This window comes from Rhipicephalus sanguineus, chromosome 11, assembly GCF_013339695.2.
Source record: "Rhipicephalus sanguineus isolate Rsan-2018 chromosome 11, BIME_Rsan_1.4, whole genome shotgun sequence".
Taxonomy (NCBI): domain Eukaryota; kingdom Metazoa; phylum Arthropoda; class Arachnida; order Ixodida; family Ixodidae; genus Rhipicephalus; species Rhipicephalus sanguineus.
In genome coordinates this window covers 3661948-3686043 of record NC_051186.1, presented here as the reverse complement: position 1 = coordinate 3686043, position 24096 = coordinate 3661948, and the positions used below count along the sequence as shown (strand labels likewise).

General features: G+C 45.7%; 1 protein-coding gene across 1 annotated transcript; it reads right to left on the bottom strand.

The window, feature by feature from the left end:
- On the bottom strand, nucleotides 1-6470 carry LOC119373800 (toll-like receptor Tollo). The gene is made up of 3 exons (XM_037643856.2): nucleotides 6129-6470; nucleotides 4553-4877; nucleotides 1-299 (listed from the first exon to the last, which is right to left on the bottom strand). Exons 1-3 carry the CDS (start codon nucleotides 6166-6168, stop codon nucleotides 41-43), a joined length of 624 nt encoding a protein of 207 aa, XP_037499784.2. The 5' UTR covers nucleotides 6169-6470; the 3' UTR covers nucleotides 1-40.
- Nucleotides 6471-24096: the final 17626 nt, after the last annotated feature.

Sequence of the window (24096 nt, the reverse complement as noted above, 5' to 3'; positions counted from 1 at the left end):
CATGAAGGCTCTGCGGCTGCAGTGCCTCTTGCAGCCGACATTATACAGGCCTCAGCTCGGTGATGGTCTTCCTAGTTGCGTCCTTTCTGGGCATTGAGCGAAGCAGCCTCTCCCAGAAATTCGTTTCGTTCCAGCGTAGGCAGTTTGTCTCGCAAACATACTGTATCAGATCGCCGTTGAGCGCACCAGGCGTAAACTCGTCGACCAAGACGGTGATCAGCCGATTAACCTTGTCTTGAAGAGCACGCTGATGAGCCACTCGGAACTCCCATCGGCACCACTCGCTCATCACGAAGTTCCTGCGACGCAGACACATGGAGGATTGGCAGCCTGTCCGAACAGCTGCGCGAAGCGCTTTTCCTAAGCCCATACAATCAGAACCCCTTGACACTTGTGTACTTGTACTTGTTTCATTATTTTCCATAATCAAGGTAACGTGCTTTTGGTAACCAACAACCATCGAAGCATTGACCACTGTGGCTTTGTTAGCGATTAGGGATCACAGCACTAAACAGCAGACGATAAAGTAGAGCTGTTTAAGCATCGAATAGCCCCGTTTGTCGACCGCTCAAAACTGGCGAAGCGGGGAGAGCGAAGCTAAGAGAGGAGGAACGACTAGTAGCGCTATGCGATGCAACTGCAAGAGAGGTAAATGCATAGTAAAGCATAGTATCGTCAGCAAGGTGGTTGGAAAGCGAAGTGAAGGCGTGGATGAAGGAAATAAGGAGGGGAGATGGTAAAGCATATCATAGCCATGTGTAGTATAGTATAGTGTGGGTTGAGAAAGATAAGTGAGAGCGAAGAGTGGTGTAAGGGTGAGGGGGATAAAATGGAGGAGGGGTTAGGGTAAAGCAGAGCATAGCCATGTGTAGTATACTGTAGCAAGTAGAAAAGGAAAAAGTAAGGGTGATGCGGAGTGATATGAGGGTGACGAGGAGGAAAAGAGGAGGGGAGAGGGTAAAGCATGGCCATTATAGTACAGTATATCAAGGGTTGGGAATTGGCAGTGAGGGTTAGGAAGAGAGAAAGAAGGGGGAAAAGAGGAGGGGAGTGAATAAAGCGCGGTCATGTACACTATGGTACTTCAATGGGGTAGAAAGAGAAGTCAGGGCCAGGAGAAGTGATGTGAGTAGAAGGGAAAAGAGGTGGGGGAGGGTACATCATAGCCGTGTTTAGTAAAGCAGAACAAGTGGTGGGAAACGCAAGGGAGGATGAGTTGGAGTGCTATGAGGGGGAGGAGAGAAGGGAGCGGTTACATCAAAGACATGTAGAGTATAGTATGTTAAGGTGTGGGAAAGGGAAGTGAAGGTGAGGAGGACTGATGTAAGGGGGATGAAAGAGGAGAGGGAAAGGGGGTAGGAAGAGGGTGGAAAAGCTTATCCGTGCATAGTATATTACAGCAAGGAGTGAGAAAGAGAAGTCAGCGTGAGGAGCAGTGATGTCAGGGTAAGCAAGAAGGAAATGAGGAGAGTGGGTATAGCATAGTATAGCGGACTCATATGTAGTTGGGAAGTGAGTTGGAAGTTGGAGACATGCTGACGAAGGCCACCAGTTCCACTGTTTTTTTTTTTAGTCTTCGCACCACTAGTGAGTAGGAGCCCTAATTTATTTTCTTTTTTGTAGGTAGTACGCTATCAAACGCATGAATCTTTATTGTATGGAAAAAACGAAAGAATGGGAAATTAAGGGCTATTTTTTTATCGAGAACCGTAATCAAAACCAACAGCCATAGAAACCGTCATTTCTACTGTTTTAACTGTACTGTTTTAAGATGTAAAAATGAAGAAATTAAAGTGGACGAAAAGGCAGGGCGCCGCGGGCCGGGACCGCCCCTGTAACCACTGAATAATTAGTCCGATGCTCTACCAACTGATCTACAAAGCGGCGATCGCCCTTCCGTCCATTTTATTGGTTATTTCTATGCATGTAAGCCTGGGACGCTTAGTCAGCGGCAGTGGTAGCCATGACGGCGAGTGTGGGACACTTCTTTTGCGCCATCTGGTAACACGTGGCACGGGACGTTTTTACGCGCTGGCAGCTGATCAATGAGCTCTCGCATACTACCTAAAGGCATCAAGTATGCGGAACGAGATCATCGCTATTTATGAACGGAAGAAGGGGAAGTAAGGGCTCGTTTTTCTTTGGTAGACACTACCTCTTTAAGACGCAATGTAGAGCATTGGGTGCGTTATCCGAAGGTTGCAGGTTCGTTCACTATCAGCGCCCAGCTGTGTTTTCGTCCACTTTAATATCTCCACATTTGCATGCTAATTACTTTAATACAGTTACAGGACCACAAATAACGTCGCCTACAACTTTCCTGGCTTCAATGTCTGTTGGTTTTCATTTAGTTACACAGAGAACAGACACATATTTATGTTTGCATGTATCGAGAATTGCCATACAATTATGTTAGCATCTATTACCAGCCTCCGTATAGATGTGACAAAAAAAAAATGGAATGCATAAACAGGTCATTTAGCTCTTCTTCTAGAAAGCTGGGAATATCAATTCACTTTGATAATAATTCTGCGCACAATCGGATCTTAATTAATACGATACCATGAGGAAAACGCGAAGAAGATTATATTCATGGTGTAATGAGGTTTATTGGGCAAGCAGATTGGAAGGCAGATCTCGTGGGTGCCTCCGCTCGTGATGATGATCGTTGAGCCCCCGCTCATTGTGTTCGTTCCTTAATGGCAAGTTCTGTAACGCGGTTTCCTAGCATGCATGCTCACTGTTCTGTGTCCTAGGCAGTTTTCTTTTACTGTACGTTCTGCAGACTGCAACAAAGATCCCAAAATAAAATATACACTGAAGCGACAAGCGATACATGCTATGTTAGAAAAAGCAAGTGAGTTGAGCGGACGAAAGCCCGCATTAGAACACACAGGTGATACGGACGCCAACAGTTAGTTCAAAATTATTGACATTCAAGAGCGATAGCTACTGCTTCAACAAACATAGGAAACAAACTCTGATGCACTGCTAAACAACAATAAATAAATAAATAAATAAATAAATAAATAAATAAATAAATAAATAAATAAATAAATAAATAAATAAATAAATAAATAAATGCACTTAACAAGTGTTCTTGTTTCTAGCCAACAGACAGCATGTTGAAATTCTGAAACAGTTCTCAATAATCAGACCCGAGAAAGAGCAGTTAACAAAAGGAAACATGGACAAGACGAGAAGAGAGCACAGGTATTCTGGTGGTTTCTTTCAGGCTAGGGCTTTCGCTTCTAAAGTCCAGGGTACGCCCAAAAATGTCATTAATGAGACAATCACGCGTTTCTCGGTGTAACCGAAGCAAGCCATCGCGGTCGTTATTTACAATTTTGTTGTGTACTCTTGGCCTGTCATCTAGAGAAAGGAGGGCCTCTCCTACGTAGCATCGGCCCAATTGTTTACTGGAGATGGTGCAAACTTCCCTTGGGGCAAGCGAACTTGCGTGGGCCGTTTTATATAACCTTTTTTTCGTAGCATCAACAAGAATTCCTCATATTGCACAGCCAGGGTTGGTTACGACGAAAGGGAAACGCTTTAATAACCCAGCTTGGTAAACGAGGTCTGGCCAATGTTAACACTGCACGAACTCTCAGTCTTACAATGAATTGATATAGAAACAGAAGGAGGATTTAGTTAACCCACTATTCATGCCTCTAGCAATATTTACGCGAGCTTGTTCAAGCTCATTTTAAACTGGCCGAACATGTGCGCCTGAGAGGGGTATACGGCACTCGATGTTGTATTTCTTGATCCAACGTCATCGTTGCTGTCTTCGTATAAAACAACCGGGTACAACTGCAGCTTCACTGAAAATCCCGATGTCAATCCCCTTTTGACGCACATTAGGAACATCACATGGTTAAAGTAACTATGGCTTACTTCAACAGGCTCGAACGCACGCGCATTCGTACTAACTCATGCGTACGGTCTCGTAACTGAGCGGCGCTCTGTTAGAGGAGACGTCGTATTTATTAACATTATCAGCGCATGTTTCCGCACGTGTGTGTCTATTTGTGCTGAATTGCGTCGAAATAGCTGAAGCAGTATTTGCGACCAAGTTACCCAACAGCAAGTTCTTCCAAAAGAAACCTCACGTACCTTTTCTATCACGCATGAATTAACGTTTGCTCATCTAGTTCACAATCATCCAACAAAATCTAAGTTTGCTGTTACATCTGGATTGGAAATTTGCCTCCACTGCTTCGCATATTCCTTTGCGTCATCTGATACTAACCTTTAAAGTATGACCAAGCCATGTTCATCATTTGTGCAACTTATGAATCGTGATCATTTTACCTGTCGTAAACTGCCCATGCGCAATATTATCGCATACAAAACCATGAATTACTCAATCATGCCCATTGCCTTCCCTGCGTACAACTTATAAGTGGCGAACACATGATTTAATGTTTAATTCATTCTTAGCAAACCAAAACAGATCAAGCATCACTGACACTAACGAACGGCTTCAGCGTCTCAGTTTTGTGTAGTCTTTATCACACTCATAGCAGGGAATTCAGAAGTAACTGCTCACTGTGTGAGGACGAGCAGCGTTCTCCTTGAACAGGCGACGGCATCACGAATGATGTCTTGCAGGAGGAAGCCTCCCTTGAAGTTGCGCTCGTAGGTGCAGTACGAGATGCGTTTAGCCTCCAGAACGGGAAGTATGTTCTCGTGCACAAAGTCCCGATCCTTGCTGCTGAACGAGACGAACACGTCGAATAGCTTATCCAGATCCATCTCGTGCTCCGTGGTGCAGCGCATCAAACAGCCCCAGCCACGTGCATGTAGCCACGTCTTGATGTTGTGCTTCCAGCACAAGTAGGTTGACAGCAGTACTAACGTGAACGCCACCAAACCTACAAGACGGTAGCGATAGGAGAAAAATGAATTGCAAATACGTTTTTAGCTTCCTAAACACCGTTCACAGTACAACGTGAGTGCGTACGTCGACTAGATTCTTTGAGCGTTAAGTTTATCATAGAGCAGGTGGCGCGAAAATTACGGGGACACAAGAAAGCAACATAAACACGGGACGAGCGCTAACTTCAAAGTTTACTTTCAGGGAATATATCATTATATTGGTTTTTGAGGAACAATGGTGTGTGTGTGTGTGTGTTTGTATTCTAGATCGCGGCCCCTATAAGGTAAGTGCACGTTTATTAATTGCACAGGCATGAGTATGCCTACCTAAAAAAGGAAACTGCTTGTTCTTGCCTCACTTCCTCATGTACGAGTAATCGCTAAAGAGAAGTCAATGTACCAAACGGAATCAATGCGAATAGATAAACATTTTTGATGGCAGGCTCCGAATTTACGATCCCACGCAGAGTGGCCGAGGGTCTTGCCCATTGGACGAAATTCTCTTTCTTATAGTCCTTACACATTCTGACTGGAATGGCGCAATTAAGAAAAACAAAATGAACAAACTTTTTGAGAGTTTATATAATTACTGACTATTCACTTACATTTCATTCACCTATTTGTATTACTACAAGTGAACGTTTTACTGCTCGCTCTACTGATGTTACGTCACCTGCACAGTAAATGTCTGTGTATATAATGACAGTGCGTCACACGGATGGTAGAAGACGCCCCGCTTGACATTACTTCTTGAAATTCAGTCGGCTAAGCCCCCAGGCTTGCAGAACGTGCATACGTCTGAATTTGTGGCTTTGGTGTACCTGCAAAACTACTGCAATATTCTCACGAACACAAGAAAGAATAGGAAAGAGACCGCGCCCAAGCCACCCGGCAGCGGCATCTCAGGGAAGGCGTCGCCAAAGAACGAGCGTCTCAAATGGAAGCGCACGATCATGGACACTTTCGGGAACAAGGAGCGCACAACTCGCCTTAACGGCATATGACGTCGAAACAGCGGGCGGTTAGTAGCAAACGCCTATGCATTACTTAGAGAACTCTCAGAGAAGACCTGCACACAATGCTTATTTCATAAAGCTTGGCATTTTCACTGCATTTTCCGGAATGCTTTCTCCATTGCCTGGTATGAACACTCAAGCAGTTGATGATTTTGGCGTATTGCTAACAACATTCATTCCCATGCAAATTTGTTTCCTACTCCAAGGTGAACGGGCATACATGCTACGTACCTAAGGCGGCAAGTATATACGTGGTTGCTCTTGATATCATTTCTGGGCAAAGGTCTCCCTCCCTCAAGGAGGCAAATATTTTTCGTGCAACGAATGGATTCCGGCTTTCAGCACAAACGATGTCATGAATGTCCTTAATCTGTTGCGGAAACGTACAAGAAAACAAAATCAGAAGGAGTAATAGTTGTGTGGACGTTTATATTATAGTATGCACTCACAGAATGTCACTACCAGTGACTCGTAAATTCTGACAATGGAATGCATGGTAATGCACTCAGAAAGGTAATTCAAGTGCATCCTAGATGAGAAAAAAAACTGCTCTAAGAGGACTTATGTTCCTGACACTTAATTTGATGCGCTTGTTCTAATAAAACACTTCGCATGCCATGAACTATTGCCCATTTTGATCACACGACTGAAATAATAATTGTGGTCGCTTAGGTATGCACACATCTCCACTGGTATCAGCGGCTGAACCTTACAGACAACAAAAGCAGGTGGCACATGTTTAGACAACAAATAAGCCATCGTGCAGTAAGTGATTTTGTCTTATGGCAATTGTTTTCGAGCAGAGTCCAAATATTGCGCAGATGACACACCTGATTGCGTATCGTACGTATTGAGGCTTACCACGTCACCGTGAACTTGTATCCACCGCCTCAGAGGGTAGTCAGCACAGTCGCAGACAAAAGGATTGCCAGAGAGCCACAAGGCCGTCAAGTTGCACTCTGTTAGCAATGAGTGAGGCAGTCGCTTCAAATTGTTGCCTCTCAAATCAAGATGTTGTAACCTCACGGGAAGAGATGCGACGCTCAATTTTCGTAGCGCATTGTTTTTCAGCGAAAGCATTTTAAGTTCAGGTGCTGCAGCCCTTACAGTATCGTCTAGCGTTTCAATGTCGTTGTCTCGCAAATCCAGTAGGCTGGTACCCTCAGGCAGTACATCGGGTACTGCGGTCAGGGCTCTTGTAGAGCAGTTGACATGTACATCACGGGCACCTAAAGGCCCTTCGTGGCACTCGCAGTGACAGCCGGCAGAGCAGTTCTCGTTCCACTTCACAAAATCGTGATCTACAAGACTGAAAATTGATTTTCCTTTATGCCAGGACGGACCGGAACACGTAGGGTTTCCTAGTATTTGGACTACGCTTTTCCGTTGCATAAGCCACGAGAGTCTGCAGTCACACATCAGAGGGTTATCTAGAAGGAAGAAAAAGAAAAGACTCAGCATACCAAGCACTTTTCTGTGGTAAATATTGTTTATCCTGCATTTATTTCGTTCCTCTTTTGCACGACGCTAGACTTTAATGAACAGCAGGTGAAGAGCGTTTATTATTCTCTGATAGCACGTATCTCAACTTTGTTCATAGGAATGTTCATAAATCACGTTTGGAAATGCACCAATTTCCACTTCGACCGAGAAGCAGCACATAAAAATCTTGGTGCTGCATTTTTTTTTTTTTGCCGCTTTGTGTTACACACGTTTTGATGCGCAGTTAAGTTAGCGAAGTTAGCCTGTACTCGTTGCGTCACAAGCGTCGAGGCGGTACGTAGGGCTCTGTCCTTTGCCCTAGCATGGGACAAATGTCGTGATTCGGGAGCGGTATAAATCTGCCGTCGCTACATCTATGCCTTCTTATTGAAAAATCGCTCACTCTTTACTTGCTTGGTCAGACTCTTATTTTTGCCTTTGATTGCTCTATTTGAAGCGACCAGTTCGAAAAACATCAAAGACGAAGGAAGAGCCATGTATCCGCGGCAAGTTGGCAACTTGAACTAGCCTACATATAAACATTTGTGCTTTTAGAAGCTCACCGTTCGAGACAGGGCGTTAGATCATGAAGGCTAAACACGGCAAGTGCTTAAATAATTATTAAGATTTTTATTCGTCTAGCAAATTTTCAGACGCTAGAGTGGATTTATCTTGCTCTACATTCTTCGTGTAAACATGGAGTCTTCAGAGCTGTACCTCCAGAAGATGAAACTATAGAGTGAACTTCGAAATGTTGCTGTGCGTATTCCACGCACGTATCACATCAGTCAACGTTAAAGCAACTAGTGGGCCTTATAATCAGTTTATCAACATTCTTCTTCTGCAGAAAATTTGCAACGTATTATCATTTGCACAGATAAGAAGAAATGGGCGCGCGCATCGTAAAACACAACGAAATTTATGATAGATTGAGTAATTTCGCCTCCACTTGAAACAGTCTTCCTTTACTACTTACTCTTTGAATGCTTCTGGCCAGACAAGGGCTATACGCAGTGTACAATGAGTTTCTGCTAGATTGGCACCTTTATCTGTAATGTGTGAATTGGTCACGGCCTCGCAAGAGCCATAACAATCTATTGTGAAGATGGTAATTCAGTGATTTCTTCCCTGCATTGGGAGGTGTTTGTGATGTATTCGAAAGCTGCGCTGCAGTTCAGATCAAATTCGCTTAAAAATAGAAAATAAAATTCATTTCACGAGAGGCTCCTAACTGTGGCTTTCGCGGCTTCTGGCTGTAAAACGCAGTCGCCTTGTTACATCACATAACGTATAAACTCAGCCATACCTTAGAAGACATTTCTGAAGAACCAAGGTTGAGTGGAGGCCGTAGTGGAGTGAACTAGGTGGAACTGTCCTCAGTCCCCTTCCCCTTTGCAGAATTGCATGAAGGCGTATTTATGTGCTGAATGCATAGTTTGCCGCTATTTATGTACGCCGACAGAATTCTCTGTTCTTCATTAAAGAGCTTTCTCTCTCTCTCAGTTGTAGGAGGAAACGCAGAGACTCCTCTGGTGATACTATGATGATTTCGACCGTGAACTTGCACCCAGTTGCCTCTGGCTGTAAAATGAGGTGACCTCTGTGGTGTCGTTTATACTGATGTAGATTATTGTACAACACGACACGACAAATATTCGAAGCGTTCCCCCATGCTACTGCGAAAATTTTTTAGGGGCGAAGCTCCTTAAGGCGGCACCCGTTCGTCCCTCGTAGTCGTAGCCCGTAACCAGTCTTACGCGTTGACCTCCAAGGTGGTGCCGATGGGAGATTTTTCCTGTGCGTTGTTGAACAATAAAAAATTCGCAGCGGTAGCTAAAAGCCGACTTCTTCTGTCTCTCATTCCCACAGCAGCCATTCTTTACCTCCAAGGTAGTGCCTGGTGAGATTTCTCCTGTGCGTGATTAATCAATAACAATTTTGTTCAAAACGCTGTTGATTGATGAAATAAACCAACGAAAGACGCCAGATGTTTTGTAAAAGCAAAACGGAAGAACACCAGATGTTTCTAAAGCAAGAGGAAAAGACGCCAGCTGCTTAACGAAAGACGCCAGATGTTTTCTAAAGCAATGGTTTTCTAAACAATGAAAATTCACAGCGTACATGTAAAATTAAAGTGAGCTGCAAGTCGTCATAACTCATCGAACCTTTAGTATAAACGCGCCCTATCTCACGTCGGTGATGATGTACTGGGCAGAATTCACGGAAGATTCACGGTTTACCTATGAACCTCCGCAGCTTCGCCCACTCATCATCATTCACTCCGTGGAAATGCTGCGATTTTTTTATATTCAGGCGCCGGACGTGGAGATATCCACATTTTTTATCAGAACCGAAACAGATATTTCCATACAGACGGGCACAAGGAACACGTGTGAATTGCGGTATTCCATTCGGGCTTACCTAACTTTTGTATAGAATGCGCGCATAGAGAGTAGTGCAGTTACTTGCGTAGAAAGTATCAGCAGCACCTATTTTTAACGGTGGAAAGGAAACTTTCGTCGGGATGCTTTTTTTTAGGAACCACGAGAAACAAGGTTTTTGAAACTGCATCTTCTTTACTTGCCCGCATGTTTGTTGGTTAGTGAAGATGTTGAGAGGCACATGGCTACAGGCAGGATTTTTATTTGGAGGGAGGTAGTTCGCTGTTCCCAATATGTGTGTTCGCTCGTATGATTGCAGGCCTGCGTGTAGGTGTAATTGAACTAACTATCTCGGCAGAGGAGGATGTGAACACTTACGAATGCACATGTAATAATAATAATAATAATAATAATAATAATAATAATAATAATAATAATATAATAATAATAATAATAATAATAATAATAATAATATCTGGGGATAAACATCTCGTAACAGCGATGTGACCACGAGAGACGCCGTATTGGAGGGCTCCGGAAATTGCGTCCACCTGGAGTTCTTTAACGTGCAACTAAATCTAAGTGCATGGGCCTGAAACATTTTCGCCTCCATCAAAAATGCAGCCGCCGCGGCCGGAATTTGGTCCTGAGACCTTCGATAAGCAGTCGAGCGCCATAACCACTAGAGAACCCTGGAAGGGCCCCGCGTATGTGTAGAAACATGGTAGAAATGAAATATCACTACACTGGTTTGCTTACGCATAAGTAGCACAATCTCAGACAATGGGGGTGGGTCAAGACATACAACCTCTGTCACCCCCCCCCCCCCCGGAACCTCCAGGCCTGTAACACTAACGCATTAGAGCGCAAGTAGTCCAGTGGCATTACCTTTATACCGTATTTTATACATATTTGGGAGGAATCCAACGCGTCCATGAGCCCTATGAGTACACCGAGCAACAAAACCATTCCTCTCAAAACGAAACTTACCGTCAATCATTAAGGTTGGCTTTCGCTTCATCCGGCTAGGAAAGTCACTTCGGTGCATGATGTCCACGCGATTATGCTGAAGGTCCAACATCACCAGCGCCGCCACACCAGTGAACGCCCTACTAATATTGCTTATGTTATTTTCCGATAAGTAGACATACTTTAAACCGTAATCGTTCTCGAATTCGTCAATTTCCAAGCCCCGTATGGAATTGCTGAATGCTCCTAGATTTGCTAACTTAGGCAGATTTCTGATTGAGCCATTAAGCGAATGGAGCTGGTTATATTCGAGTCGCAAAGTACGTAGGCTTAGTAAGCCATTGAAGGCGTTTCTTCCTATCCATTGGATTTTGTTACTAATCATACTGATGTGTACGAGGCCGAGGTTGTCGGTAAAAGTACCATCCTCGATGCAATCAAGAATGTTCGTTCTCATTAAGAGCACTTTGAGGTCCGTGAGGCCGCTAAATGCCCCAGTGAGATATCGGATAAGGTTAAAACTTAGCTTCAGATTCGTAATTCGGCGTGTTCGCCTCAAGGTCCCTGATATAGAAGTCAACATATTATATGACAAGTCCAGATGTTCGAGGTTAGAGTCCACTCTGAAAACTGTCTCGTTTAAACGTGAAATTTTGTTGTGCCTCAGGTCTAGGCGCAACAACTTTTTCAACGAATGGAACGCTTCCGGCTCTACTTCATTAATCACGTTGTTCCTTAAACGGAGCTCTTTAATATTAGCATTCCAATGGGAAAACCTGTTTATGGCCATTATTCGGTTACCTTCGAGACAAAGTGTTTTTAAGGACGTCATCTTGGATTTTACCAGACTTTTGATGCTGGTAATATTGTTCCCACTTAGATCGAGGTGCTGAAAGAAAACAATGGAAGTGATCAGTACTCTACGCCGCTATTCCTGAGAAGGGCGTGGCGTTTTTACTACAATGTATGTCACGCGTCAATAATAAGCGGTTGGGAATTGAACAAACAATACCATCGCCATTTTGCAATATTAAAATTACACAGGTACAACATAAAAGTGCTGACAAGAGAACATCGTTGCCTGAAAAGGTGCCTCTCCGTGCAATGTCAAATGACACATAGAAATTGCTTTCAACAGAACTCATCCACCGCAAGAAGTTAATCAGCAGACATGTATTTCTGCAAGGAAAGCTGCTTTTTCATGAGTACGTTCGAATCCATGTACTAGGGCTTGTCGCTGCCAACATACTATAGGGGTGATACGTTGTTGCTTCTTATAGTGCATTGCATGACTTGTGTGCACGAGGCTGGAACTGTCGGTGATTAGTGCTGCACATAGAGTACTTGCACAAACCAATTTTTCCTTTCTAAGTTTCTATATCAGCGGTCCAGGTCAGGTTAGCTTGACAGAGGAGTCAGAAAATGACCGTTCTCCAAAGGAGACAACTTCCTGGCTTCAGCGAAGTAGCAGCGCTAGTGCTGTTAACACTGAGGTCAACATAGCACCAACGTGTACCTTCGTAAAAAGTAGAAACACGCGACGCTTCAGTACCAAAGCTCTGTTGGCATCTCCAGAATTTGCTGACTGTGGGTGTTGTCATTAATCAAAGAGGCCATGCTGCAGCCTTCCGAAATTTTTGCCCATCATGTTTTCAAAATCGACGCTGAAAGTAATTCCGGACTTTCTGCGGCTATGACAGTAATTTCTTATTTAGGCAACTACATTTAACTATTAGCTAAGCACTCACAAAAAGAACATATACCAACATGACGAGGCGAGCACTAACAAAATGCCATTCGAGGTTTCGTATCACTAAACTTTTTAATTAGTTCAGCCCGAGTAAGCTGCGACACACCTACAACGCTTCAGAAAACTATTTACAAGACCGTAAGAACAAATTATATCTTAGACAAGCAGTAGTTAAAAGGCTATTCATGTGCTCTTGATATCATCCGCCGCATAGCGCCTGCTGACGATAGACTGCAACACAATGCAATGTGTTTCTATAGAGGAAACAATCTGCATCGTATCTTGTATGTCTGATACTACTGATTGCTACCCCAATACACATTTTTGTTTTATTCTAGCTTTTATGGAACAGAATATTAAACGATAGATTTTGTTCCCTGGCGCTGCGTACATGAATTACCCAAACGAAGAAACGTAACTCTCCCCACAGAACTGTATTGCGATCTTCATTTAAATATTAGTGAAACCATTTCGAGTTTGCGTTATAAGTGCTAATGCAATTGGGTTGGTAATAACGTTGCTCGCAGTTCTTCAGAGCTCTCGCCGTCCGGCCCTTAGGGCCTCCCACGCGGGGACGTGCGGGCCTCGCCTCACCGTCGCCTCGCGGGCCTGTTGGACGGCCCAAAGTTGGTCGCAGAGGCTTAGGGGCGCCTCGTGCAATCGTTGACAAATTTGTTTACCGCTGACACTAACGCAAGGCTTTCACGCATAAGCAAATAGCTGCTGTGCTTATTTCAAATGTTGTTCAGGGGAATTGTACCAGAGAGATCGTCGATCGATTTCGAAGCACTGCTCTGCAATGAACGCTTTCAACATGGATACAGACAACAGAAAAGTAGCTAGAAAGAGCTATGACGGGCACTGGAAATGTGCGTGCGTGCATGGCTGAGTAGCTATATGAGTGTCAATGAGCACTAACCGAGAATAATGCGAAGGAATGTATAGGGGATCTTATTAGTAGTAAATGTAAGGTAAATGCGAAGAAAGAAAAGTGGACGAAAAGATAGCTTGCCGCGGGCAGGGACCGAACCTGCGACCTTCGAATAACGCGTCCGATGCTCTACCAACTGAGCTACCGCGGCGGCCATCGCCCCGTCGACTTTATGACGGCGATAAGATCCCCTATACTTTCCTTGGCATTATTGTCTGTTAGTGCTCATTAATATTGTGTATAACAAAGAAAAACGAGGGTCTCGTTCTGGCAGACTTGATGCTTTCAGGTAGTATGCGAGGGATAATTGGTCAGCTGCCAGCTCGTAATAAAGTTCACCTGCTACGTGACGCCAACAGGCAGAAAAAGAGTGTTCCACGCTCGCCGTCATGGCTACTGGCGGTGCTGACTGACGCTCCCACGTTTAAATGTACATACATATATACCCTATAAAGTGGACGGGGGGATGGGGGGATGACCTTACGTCTACTACTAATAAGATCCCCTATACTTTCCTTGGCATTATTGTCTGTTAGTGCTCATTAATATTGTGTATAACAAAGAAAAACGAGCCCTTAAAATTAACACTTCTTTCCTTTATATGAGTGTCAGATTTATAAGAAGATTCCCCCGCGTATACCGGAGAAATATTTCAGCTATCGTTACTATAGGTTTGGCTCCCGGCAGTTTCCGTATTACCACACCTTTGAAATAACAACACGTTGTCGTAAAATAATGTAGCCTATAAATACATCACTAGTTTCATCAAAGCATTTCTCACCTGTAAGTAGTGAAGTTCATGAAACTGCTCGCCTATCGAATCGAGGCTGTTGTTACGAATCTTGATGGTATTCACCTTCTCTGTTTTCTCGAACGTATTTGGCGCCAGGTGGTGAATATGGTTGTGTGACAAAACCAGACGTCTCAGTTCGCGAAAACCCGACAAGTATCCCTCGTCCACAGTCTCGATTGCATTGTGGCTGAGGTCCAACTCTAATAAACTAGGGAATACTGAGAGAACCTCGCAGCGCCTTGATTGGGTTCTGGGACACCTTCAGAAACCATAAGTGTTTTGCTGCTGCAAGGCCGGGCGGGACACTCTCCAACTGTCCTTTTTCTATCCGTATTTTTCTCAAACGTTGTATCCTTTCCATGGCCGCGGCAGAGACGTCGCGCAGAGGACAGTCATATATATTGAGGATAGTCACACTTTGGTTCGAAAACCATTTAGCTGGCAGATCAGTGATATTAACCCAAACAAAGAGGAGCTTATTGTGCCTGATTCCCAGCAGTTTCGCCATGTCCTCGTCTACTTGACGAACATCGGCAATATGTCTGCAGCGAGTGAAGACAGCGTACGTTCCGTTCTCACAGACACAGTGGTTCAATACAGGACACGTGGCGTTGACTTTCGCACGCCAATATGCTTCAGAGATTGCCGCTGTAGCCACTAAGGAGAAGATTGCAGCGGTATGCGCAGCGAGAGCGGACCGTATCACAGATGAGCTCATGTCCTTGATTGATGCTGAAACGATTACAACTTGGGTTTCACAGGAAGAGAGCGTATGGCTCCGGGTTGATGCAGGAGCAAAAAAGTTGACGATCTTGAGAAAGTTCGCTCAGGTAATGCACGAAGCACAGACTCAGCCGAAGTCGTAAGGTCACGTGGTGTCTGGTGACGTTCGACAGCTACATCTCCTTGTGCACACCCTTCGCTGGAGTGAGTTGTAGATAGCGATGACGGATTGAGAGCAGGGCTATCTTGCTTGCCTGTAAAAGCACCCTGGAAATGTTCACATTATTTTGCCAGCCGGCATTGCCTCGCTTGCATCGAGAGTTCAGCGCTTTTCATTCACCACACTGGCGCGAATCGTTCACAGCGTGAAGCAGACTAAACCTCCTGCCAGAATGCGAAATGTGCATAAAGAGAAACCGCTTCTTCGAGACAGCGCGTATTCCGGTGATATTGCAGGTTCCGGGTGCATTGGAGATATGGTAGGGAGGCATCCGGGAAAAAGCCGCCACAGCGAAATTTGTTTCTAGCGGTTGGAGGATAAGAAGGGCGCGTATTTCTGCAACCCATAAAGCAACATGGCTCAGCGTCGTTGAGGGCAGGAGAGTGAAATAACGTAGAGGATAAGGGAGACCTCCTTTTCCATAAATGAACACCCACAACACCGAGCGCCAGGGCGGTGTACCTTGTATCTCCGTTAGAAAAACTCGTGAGTGCACGGCGGCACTGTAAATCTAACTCGGTATACTCCCGCATTGGAGGTGGGCGCCGTAACCGCTCGCCACAACTGCGGTCGGAATTTCTCCCTCCTGTGGCAATAAGTCATTGGCACCGAGAAAAAAGAAGATAGGAAACGTACGGCAGCTCGACTACTATGAAACCTCAGGAAGGGCTTAGCACGGACACCCAGCAATCCTGCTCGTACAGTTCCCACACATCCGTTTACCAAAGCGTCGGTGACGCGAATGTTTGAGGTAGGTATGTAGGATTTCCCCGGCACGAGTAGAATCGTGTTAGGGATATTCGCAAACTCGGAGTGAGACATGTGCGCTAATTTTGCTGTGCTTTAGCGACCTCCTGCTTGTTACGGCATTCGAAATACAAGTTCCGTCAGGTAGTTTCCTTCATAAGATGTAGCGACGCTGCAACGGCGAAGAGCGAAGTATTGGGGGAGTGGGGGGGGGGGGGGGGGCGGGGCATTGGCTTACTCGACGAGGCGGTAGCGCCCTCTCTTGCATGGCCCCGGAGTCAGCCGGAGGTGTCTGAAACGTTGCTATCCATGTTTAGTTAATTATTGCAGTTACTTCTTCGTTATTCCTGTTGATTTTATTATTTTGGACTTCGTTCGTTTAACCCCATTTTGAGCATTGCTAGTCTTTTGTGGTTTATATTGAGCGCTTTACTAAGAACGTGATCACGCCACATGAGATGCATGAATGGAAGACATGCCGGGCCCCTAAAGTGCTTCGCACTTATAAGAAGCCGGACGTAGTTTGCACTAGTGGCGCAAGGCTATAGGCTCAGTGGAGCTGATTGGTTCCTAGCTGGTCCTTGCCATATGAAGTGATGCTGAGTAATGACAAGTGGTTCCTATTTATGCGAAGTGATGTCAAATGGTGCTAAGTTATACAAATTAATGGCCAGTGAAGCCAAGTTCCCGTCTAGTCCAGGACAGTCGCCTCCAGTACTACGACGTATTATGTCATAGAGTCTGCTCCGTCTCGGTTGTCAGCACGCCGCGATTGCTGGTAAGCAATCGGTTGGTGTGGTCGTTCAAATGCGGGCCGTATTGTTCTTCGTTTCACCGATTTAAACACGTTTTTGCGGTCTGCGAGGTGAACGTGTACGTGTACCAATCGTGTTTTGTATGTGAGTCGCGTGCGACTTGCGAAGCAGTAAGCTAATAGACCGAGTAGCCTAAACGTCCGCGAGCCACCGCAAATAAGCCAAGAGACAATGCAGTAGAATGGAAAGTTGGGCCAGTTGGAATGCATTCATGATTGATGCAGCGCTATAGACGAAAACTCAGACTAAAGGAACACAGAGTGCACAGGACGGGCGCTGTCTCGCAACTGAAAGATTTATTTCGCGTTTTGTTTTGTTTTTTTCGAAATAAACCTTTCAGTTGCAAGACAGCGCCCGTCCTGTGCACTCTGTGTTCCTTTAGTCTGAGTCTTCGTCTTTAGCGCTGCATCAATCGTGAAGGCAATGCAGCAGAAATGTGTTTAGTGCGCTGGGCGCCTTTTAAAACAATCTCCACTGCCGATTCCTCGCTTGCCTGAGATCCAGCTTGTCGTTCGCGCTGAAAAAGCATGCACAGACGGTCCAGCCGGTGCACCACCCACAGCAAGACTGAGCGACCGAGCTCCGCCCAAGCACCCGTTAAAGAGCCCCTAAACCACCCGGAGGACGAAATTAATTGTTGCGTTGCAGTAGTGCATTTAACAGCAACACTGGTCTACAGCACCTCAATTTAAACGAAAATAAAATCGTGTGGGTTCCAAGGGATGTGTTCAAGGGTCTGGTGAGTCTGAGAAGTCTGGAACTCGCACGCAACCAGCTGCACTCAACGGTTCCATCCAAAACCTGCCAAGGTCGAGGTTTCTGGACGCGTCCTTTAACGCCATAGAAATCTTGGAAAAAGGCGAGTTTACAAACAATGGCGGACTGCAATCCGTCTCTCTATACGCAAACAACATCAGCAACGTTCAAGGTGCATTTAAGGGCGCGAGGAGCTTGAGCCGGTTAAGAATGTGGGAGAACATGCTGAAGGTACTGCGACGAAGCGACTTTCCTCTCCAGATGAAAGAAAGGCCAGACATCGGACTTCACAGTAAGGACGTTGTTCTGAATTTCTTTTATTACAAATTGTGCACTGTTTGCTTCTAGAAACCATATGTCGCGGAAACGAACCGCGTGCAAGTCGGTATTAGGAGGAGTTTGCAACAGTTCAGTAATGATGACGGTCAGCACTGTACGCGCACGAAGGAGGCGATGACAACAGAAACGAGCCCTCGGTGTTTTCACCGAGGGTGACTCCATGACATGGATATCGTTTAATTATGGATATCGTTGCTTAAGATCAGATTGCTTTGTCTGTACTCTGTGTATGATTGCCATTTCCTACATAGGATGTGGTGGCGGAAATCTAGCAGTATTGCTGGAGCAGGCCTGTCGGAGGCCCTGGTGAATATTATCGTTACTGTGACGGATGATTGAAAGTTGATCGATCTCTGGAAATACCACAACGGGAGCAATTAGGGACACAACGTCAAAATGCTGCAAGGGGGTTCCAGAATGCAAGCATTCTGGATCCCCCTCCTGCATCAGAGTTGCGCGAGAAGTGTAACGCCATCTGTCTGCGAGAACGGTGAAATGAAGTAGTGAAACGTCGAACTTCCTTCCTCAATCGGCTCTGCAGCTATCATAATAATAAAAATAATTGTTGGGGTTTAACGTCCCAAAACCATGATTTGATTATGAAAGACGCCGTAGTGGAGGGCTCCGGAAATATTGGCCATCCGGTGTTGTTTAACGTGCCCCGAAAAGGAAGTACACGGGCCTTAAGTATTTTCGCCTCCATCTAAAGTGCGGCCGCCGCGGCCGGGATTCGATCCCGTGACCTGTGGGTCAGCAGTCGAGCACCATAACCACTAGACTACTGTGGCGGGTGGCTCTGCAGCTATCGAATTCGAAGTGAAGAAATATCTAGCTTCAGTCTGACACCAATCAGGTTCGTTTGCGGCCCTTGACACTCAGACATGGAATTAGGAACTTCTCTGCACTGACTTGGCGACTTGTGGAAGACCTTGGGAAAGAGAAAGTTTAATGATAAAGGAAGTGACAGAAGAGGTGAAGAGAAAGAGAAGCAATACGAATAATTGAGCAGCGCTCAGTTGCGAGTAGCGCGAGTGGACCACACTCTCGTCGGCTTATTTGCCTTGTGGAATAAAACGAGAATTATCTCTGCAGTAACGTGCGCTGCGACGAAAGGTCATCACCGACGCTCAAGCAAAATTCTGCGCAGCAGTTTCCCGCAAACAAAAGTGAGTGCATCGATATGTTTGATACTAACTGTATCCAAAAAGCAAGAAGCACAGCGACACGGAGAGCCAGTGTGCAAATCTGTTAATTGCGAGGTGGCCGAGAGATGTGAAATAATGCTAGCGACTACTTTTCTAGAGCAAAATCGTATTCTTCAATAAGCAGGCTGCGGTACTCCACGATGCGTGAACTGAATGCAACGAGCCTGCACGACCGCAATTACTCTGCGTTTCATTTTTAACATCACACAGAGCCTCGGCGACATGCAAACGAAAAAAATTACACCATCTCCCGCTAAAGGGGACCATGAGGCGATGCGAAGCCGGAGCACTTGCACGATCGCGTTCCGTTGGCGTTCGTTGGGCATGCTACCGACCTCGCGTCGCGGAACGCGAAGAGGGACGCTACGCGCGTCGTATCTTCCATCTAGCCTGGCCGTTAATTCTCACAGGGCGAGCGGGGAACGCGGTCGACAAGCGGGCGAGAGGGGAGCGTAGGAGAGGAGAGAGAAGGGGAGGGGACGCGCATGCGCTCGAGGTCATCACGGCGTTGCGCAGGAGAGAATTTCGGCATGTCTAGCCCGCGTTTCAGAGGAAGAGAGGAAAGGGGGAGGGTATGGGAGAGGGGGAGGGGAGAGGGATAGTGGAGAGGGGGAGGGGAGAGGGTATGCGCATGCGCAGTAAGGGTGGTCACACCGCACACCACCACCACCACCGGATTGAGCTCCGCCTTAAGATACCTCGCACCTAAAACAGGCCGTTGGAACTAAGATGGCGCATTTAAAGAGCTCAGTTCACCCTTGACTACAATTAGCACGATGTCTCAAAGGAAATTATTACATTTTTATACAGGGTGAACATGTTTTCGATAAAAATTTTAGATTTATATACTCCATGCCGCCGACCTTTCGGCCATGCGTGCACTGCGGTCTGTAATAATCTAAATATGTAGCGTGTAATCAAGCAGCTTTAAAAGCCTCATTCTGTGCAACATTTTTGTGCGCACATGTTGGAACATTGTAATTTTAATGCTGAGCTGCTTGTATGTGCGTCTTACGAATTATTCGCAAAAATTCCGGCAGATTCCACTCATCGTTCGAATGGATGTCATGCGAAGCAGTCAGCGAGAAGCTTTCAGTGCCGCAACGTTTGCCTTTGACCAATGCCTTACTACGAGGCGAATCGACGTTATTGTGTAAATTCAATTGTTTCTAGAACGTGAGCTTACCAGCCGTGTCGAGTACAGCCTGACGTAACGTAGGCACTCATGTGGGAGCAGATACACATCAGTTTCATCGGAGTGCATGAAACTAAAGACCTGAAAGTTACATTCTTATAAAGTTTATAGCGGATTCTTATTGCAGGCATGGATACCAGTGACTGCGCGATTGTATGTAATCTTTGAGTTTTCAGTCATTCTACTAGCGTGTGGAGCTAACACAATACATGTCATCTATTGCGCAGGAACTTCGTGTCAAGTGAATGGTGCCGCTGAGAATTAATATTGGCTCAACGGCGAGCTCAAGAGGACGGGGTCAACAGACTGGTGGTGGTTGTGGTTGAGGAGCTGGCACTAACAGAGCTGGATGAAGACGTACGGCAATATGTGCAGGCAGTGAATTACTTGCGCTGGGGTGAGCCGAACTTCTGGGAAAGGCTACTACGTTCGCTGCCCAAAAGAGACGCCAAGAAGATCATAGTTCAGGGAGGCCGATGAGCATCATCTGCACAATATCATCATCTTGACTTCCGTGTTAAAAGGAAGGAAAACGGGAGAGAGGAAAGACAGGGATGGTTAATGTTTCTTAAATACTAGTGCGAAGGTTAAAGTAGTTGATGTATTGGGTTTTTTTTCTTTTTTTACATGAAATGGCTGCACGCTCAAAAACCGGCAGATCGTACACCGAGTGAACAACTTTCTGTCTATAACTACACTGGTTACTGGCTGGTCTATTCTCCACAAAAATTACGCATTAGAACTCGGAGGATGCTTGAGCTTCGCTTTCAATATAATAATAATAATAATAATATCTGGGGTTTAACGTCCTAAAACCACGATATGATTATGAGAGACGCCGTAGTGGAGGGCTCCGAAAATTTCGACCACCTGGGGTTCTTTAACGTGCACCTAAATCTAAGTACATGGGCCTCAACCATTTTCGCCTCCATCGAAAATGCAGCCGCCGCGGCCGGGATTCGATCCCGCGACCTCTTCGCTTTCAAGAGTAGAACGCGATAGCGTAGTCGGACCGTGTTCCTAACGCCTCCCCAATCGCTAGCCTGACTCTGCTTCTCGGTGGAGACCTAAGCCGTGCCGCAAAGAATGCCAAAGTGCGGACGACATCCATGTATTCGGCGCGACGAAACATGCCCACGCGGCGGGGTGATGCCGTTTAAAAGCCCGCCCCGTGGGCCCATTGCTCCATCTCGCGGGTGATAATCAAGTGCTGAAGAACCTCCCAGATGTGCGTACCACCAACGCTAACTGGTGTGTATAAATAGCTCGCCGTTAGCATGCTGGAGGATGTACGCGTGGTGGCCGAGCGGCTGAACGCATGGCGCTACGGACCGAGGGGTCGCAGGTGCGAATCTCCGGTCCCACTCGACCCGAGGAGTTCTTTATTTGCGTCTACCTCGAATTGTCGCTCACGGAGAACGCTGATGTTTCGCTGACAACCAAAGGCGCCTCCGCCGCCAACACCGACAACGGAATTTCGGAGAAACGAGTTCTTTGACGCTGCCGTGTTAAACCGACTTCGAATGTACATGGAGGCCTGATCTGCTTCCGTTTTTTTTTTGAAGAGCACTTTAACAAGTGTTGCAATAAGGCAGCAACGTCATCATGTTTTCAGACTTGTCGCGGTCTTTCATCAGAAGGCGAAATAATGGAATCCCGCTCATAAACCACCGCGGCAGACATAACTTAAGCGGCGTTCCTGAGAGCAGTGTACGACTAAATCACTACAATATATCGTGTCTAACATCACTAATCTCCCAACTCCTCACATTTCAAGAAACCGCAGCAGGTGTACGCTGAAATGAGAAACGTATACAGGTTGTTTTTTTTTAGGCAATTCAGATTTTTCATAAAAATGCTATGACAGTCAGGCCCCTGTCGTCTTTTCAAGCGAACTCTACGCTGATGCAGAAAAACGTTTCCGCACCTAAAGTTACATTCAAACGGGTAATTTAAAAAAAATCTCTTTAATTAACTTTTTAATTTTTAACTTGAGGGCATTTGTTTAAATCGAAGAGTTGTAGGACGTGGACATTCATGGCGCGCCCATTTTTTTTTTAAATAGCAAGAAACGCACGTCATTTGTGATAGTAGTAATAATCGACATTCAAGGCCGGATCTAGGCGGTACCGAAGCTGAGCGCACAGGGCACGCAGGAAGTCCGTCAGCTGTGTTACGTCAGACCAGAAGCTCACGCGACGAACTTTGAAAAAAGGCGCGTCGCAGCAGAATGCACTCAGCAAAATAGCAAGTCGTCCCAAACACCCAAATAAGACAAGTACGGCGAGGACATTAACAGCAACACAACAACAACAGTAAACCACGAGAGCTCAGATGTCAAGATTTTTACATTTGAACCTTCGAAACCATGTACTGAGGCCGAACGGTGGACACTAGAATTACCGCAGCGGCTTTTCACAATACGCATCCGCATCGCACCCCCAAGCGGAGGAATGTGACCTCACTGAGGGTAAAACACATTTACCGTGTGAGGTGATTTCCCAACAGTGTATAAATAAAAACAGTGAAGCGTAAGAGCTTTAAAAACGCTGTCCTGTCAAAAATACAATTGCAGCCCCGTAAGTGCCAAATACGATACCTTCGAGGCCTGGAAGAAAGCCGACCACACAGATATCTGAAACCAACCAGAACGTTTCGACGGCCTCATCTTCGCAGAACGAAAATGTTTTGTAACAATAAATTATTCTATGGCCGAACCAATTACTGTAGTGTCATCTCTTCTTTCTGGAAATTACAAAGAATCAGATGACATCAGTGACCTGACTTGAACAAACAGTGAATTTTAACTCAGCCGATGTCACCGACGTGACACCTACTGGGAATGGTTGCCGACGTGAGTCACTCAACCTACCAGCTTATGCTCATGACAGAGGGTCCCAAACTGATATTTTCTCGTGACTCTGTGTCTTGGCGACGTGGTTAAGCGGAACTCGCAGGACGACGACGATAGGGCGTGAAGTGTGAGTAGCCGGATGTTTCATAGCCGGAGTCGCCTTGGGACGTTAACCCCCAAAATAAATGTGAGAAGCAGCGCCGCATGGAACCTTGTTCATTTGACTATGATTACCTTAGTTTAAGCGAAGTTGTTTCTACCGCGCCAACATTGTGGTAGCTTCTCTCGCGTTTTCCATGCCGCGTCACACCCGAACCTACAGTCCAGTACAGACCAGCGTGCCCCCCCCCCCCCCCCCAAGATCTAGTAAAGTATAGTACCGATCGAAAAAAACTCCGGTTTTACAATGTTCCTGTACTGTATAATGAGTCGGCGTTGCACGAAGTGGTAGCCGTGTTCGTGGGATTATTTTCATTTGCAGTTACTCCACATACACGGTGTCCCAGCTACGGAGCAGCAAGATTTGATGAATGACCGGCTATGGTACGCGAAAACAAGGGGGGGACATATTGTTCCCTGTAATATAGAGTACCCTTCAGTTTGTGCTGCGTTAATGAAATCTGAAAAAAACTTTTTGATAAGTTCTCATACTCAAAAAGTGCTGTCCTAAATATAAACGAGTCAATTCCGAATATGTAGGTATAATATTGCTAGACACCTAACTGACCTTTGCAATAGAGTGAACTTGGGCGTGTTGGTTAAGCATAATGAACCACACAGCGCGAGCAAGCAACGGGGACACAGGAAGGGAACACACACAGCGCTGACTTACAACAAAATTTATTGAAGCAACATTTCACATATATACAGGGGATCAGCCAACCACTGCGCACGTCATAGCAGATAACTTTCTAATCAACTTGGAAAAGCCGAACGGAGAAATTGCAATTCTTTATCTGATAAAAATATCGACGGCGAACTAACACATTTGTCACCCAACCTTTGAATCACCTCTGCTTCAATTATTTCACGCATATTT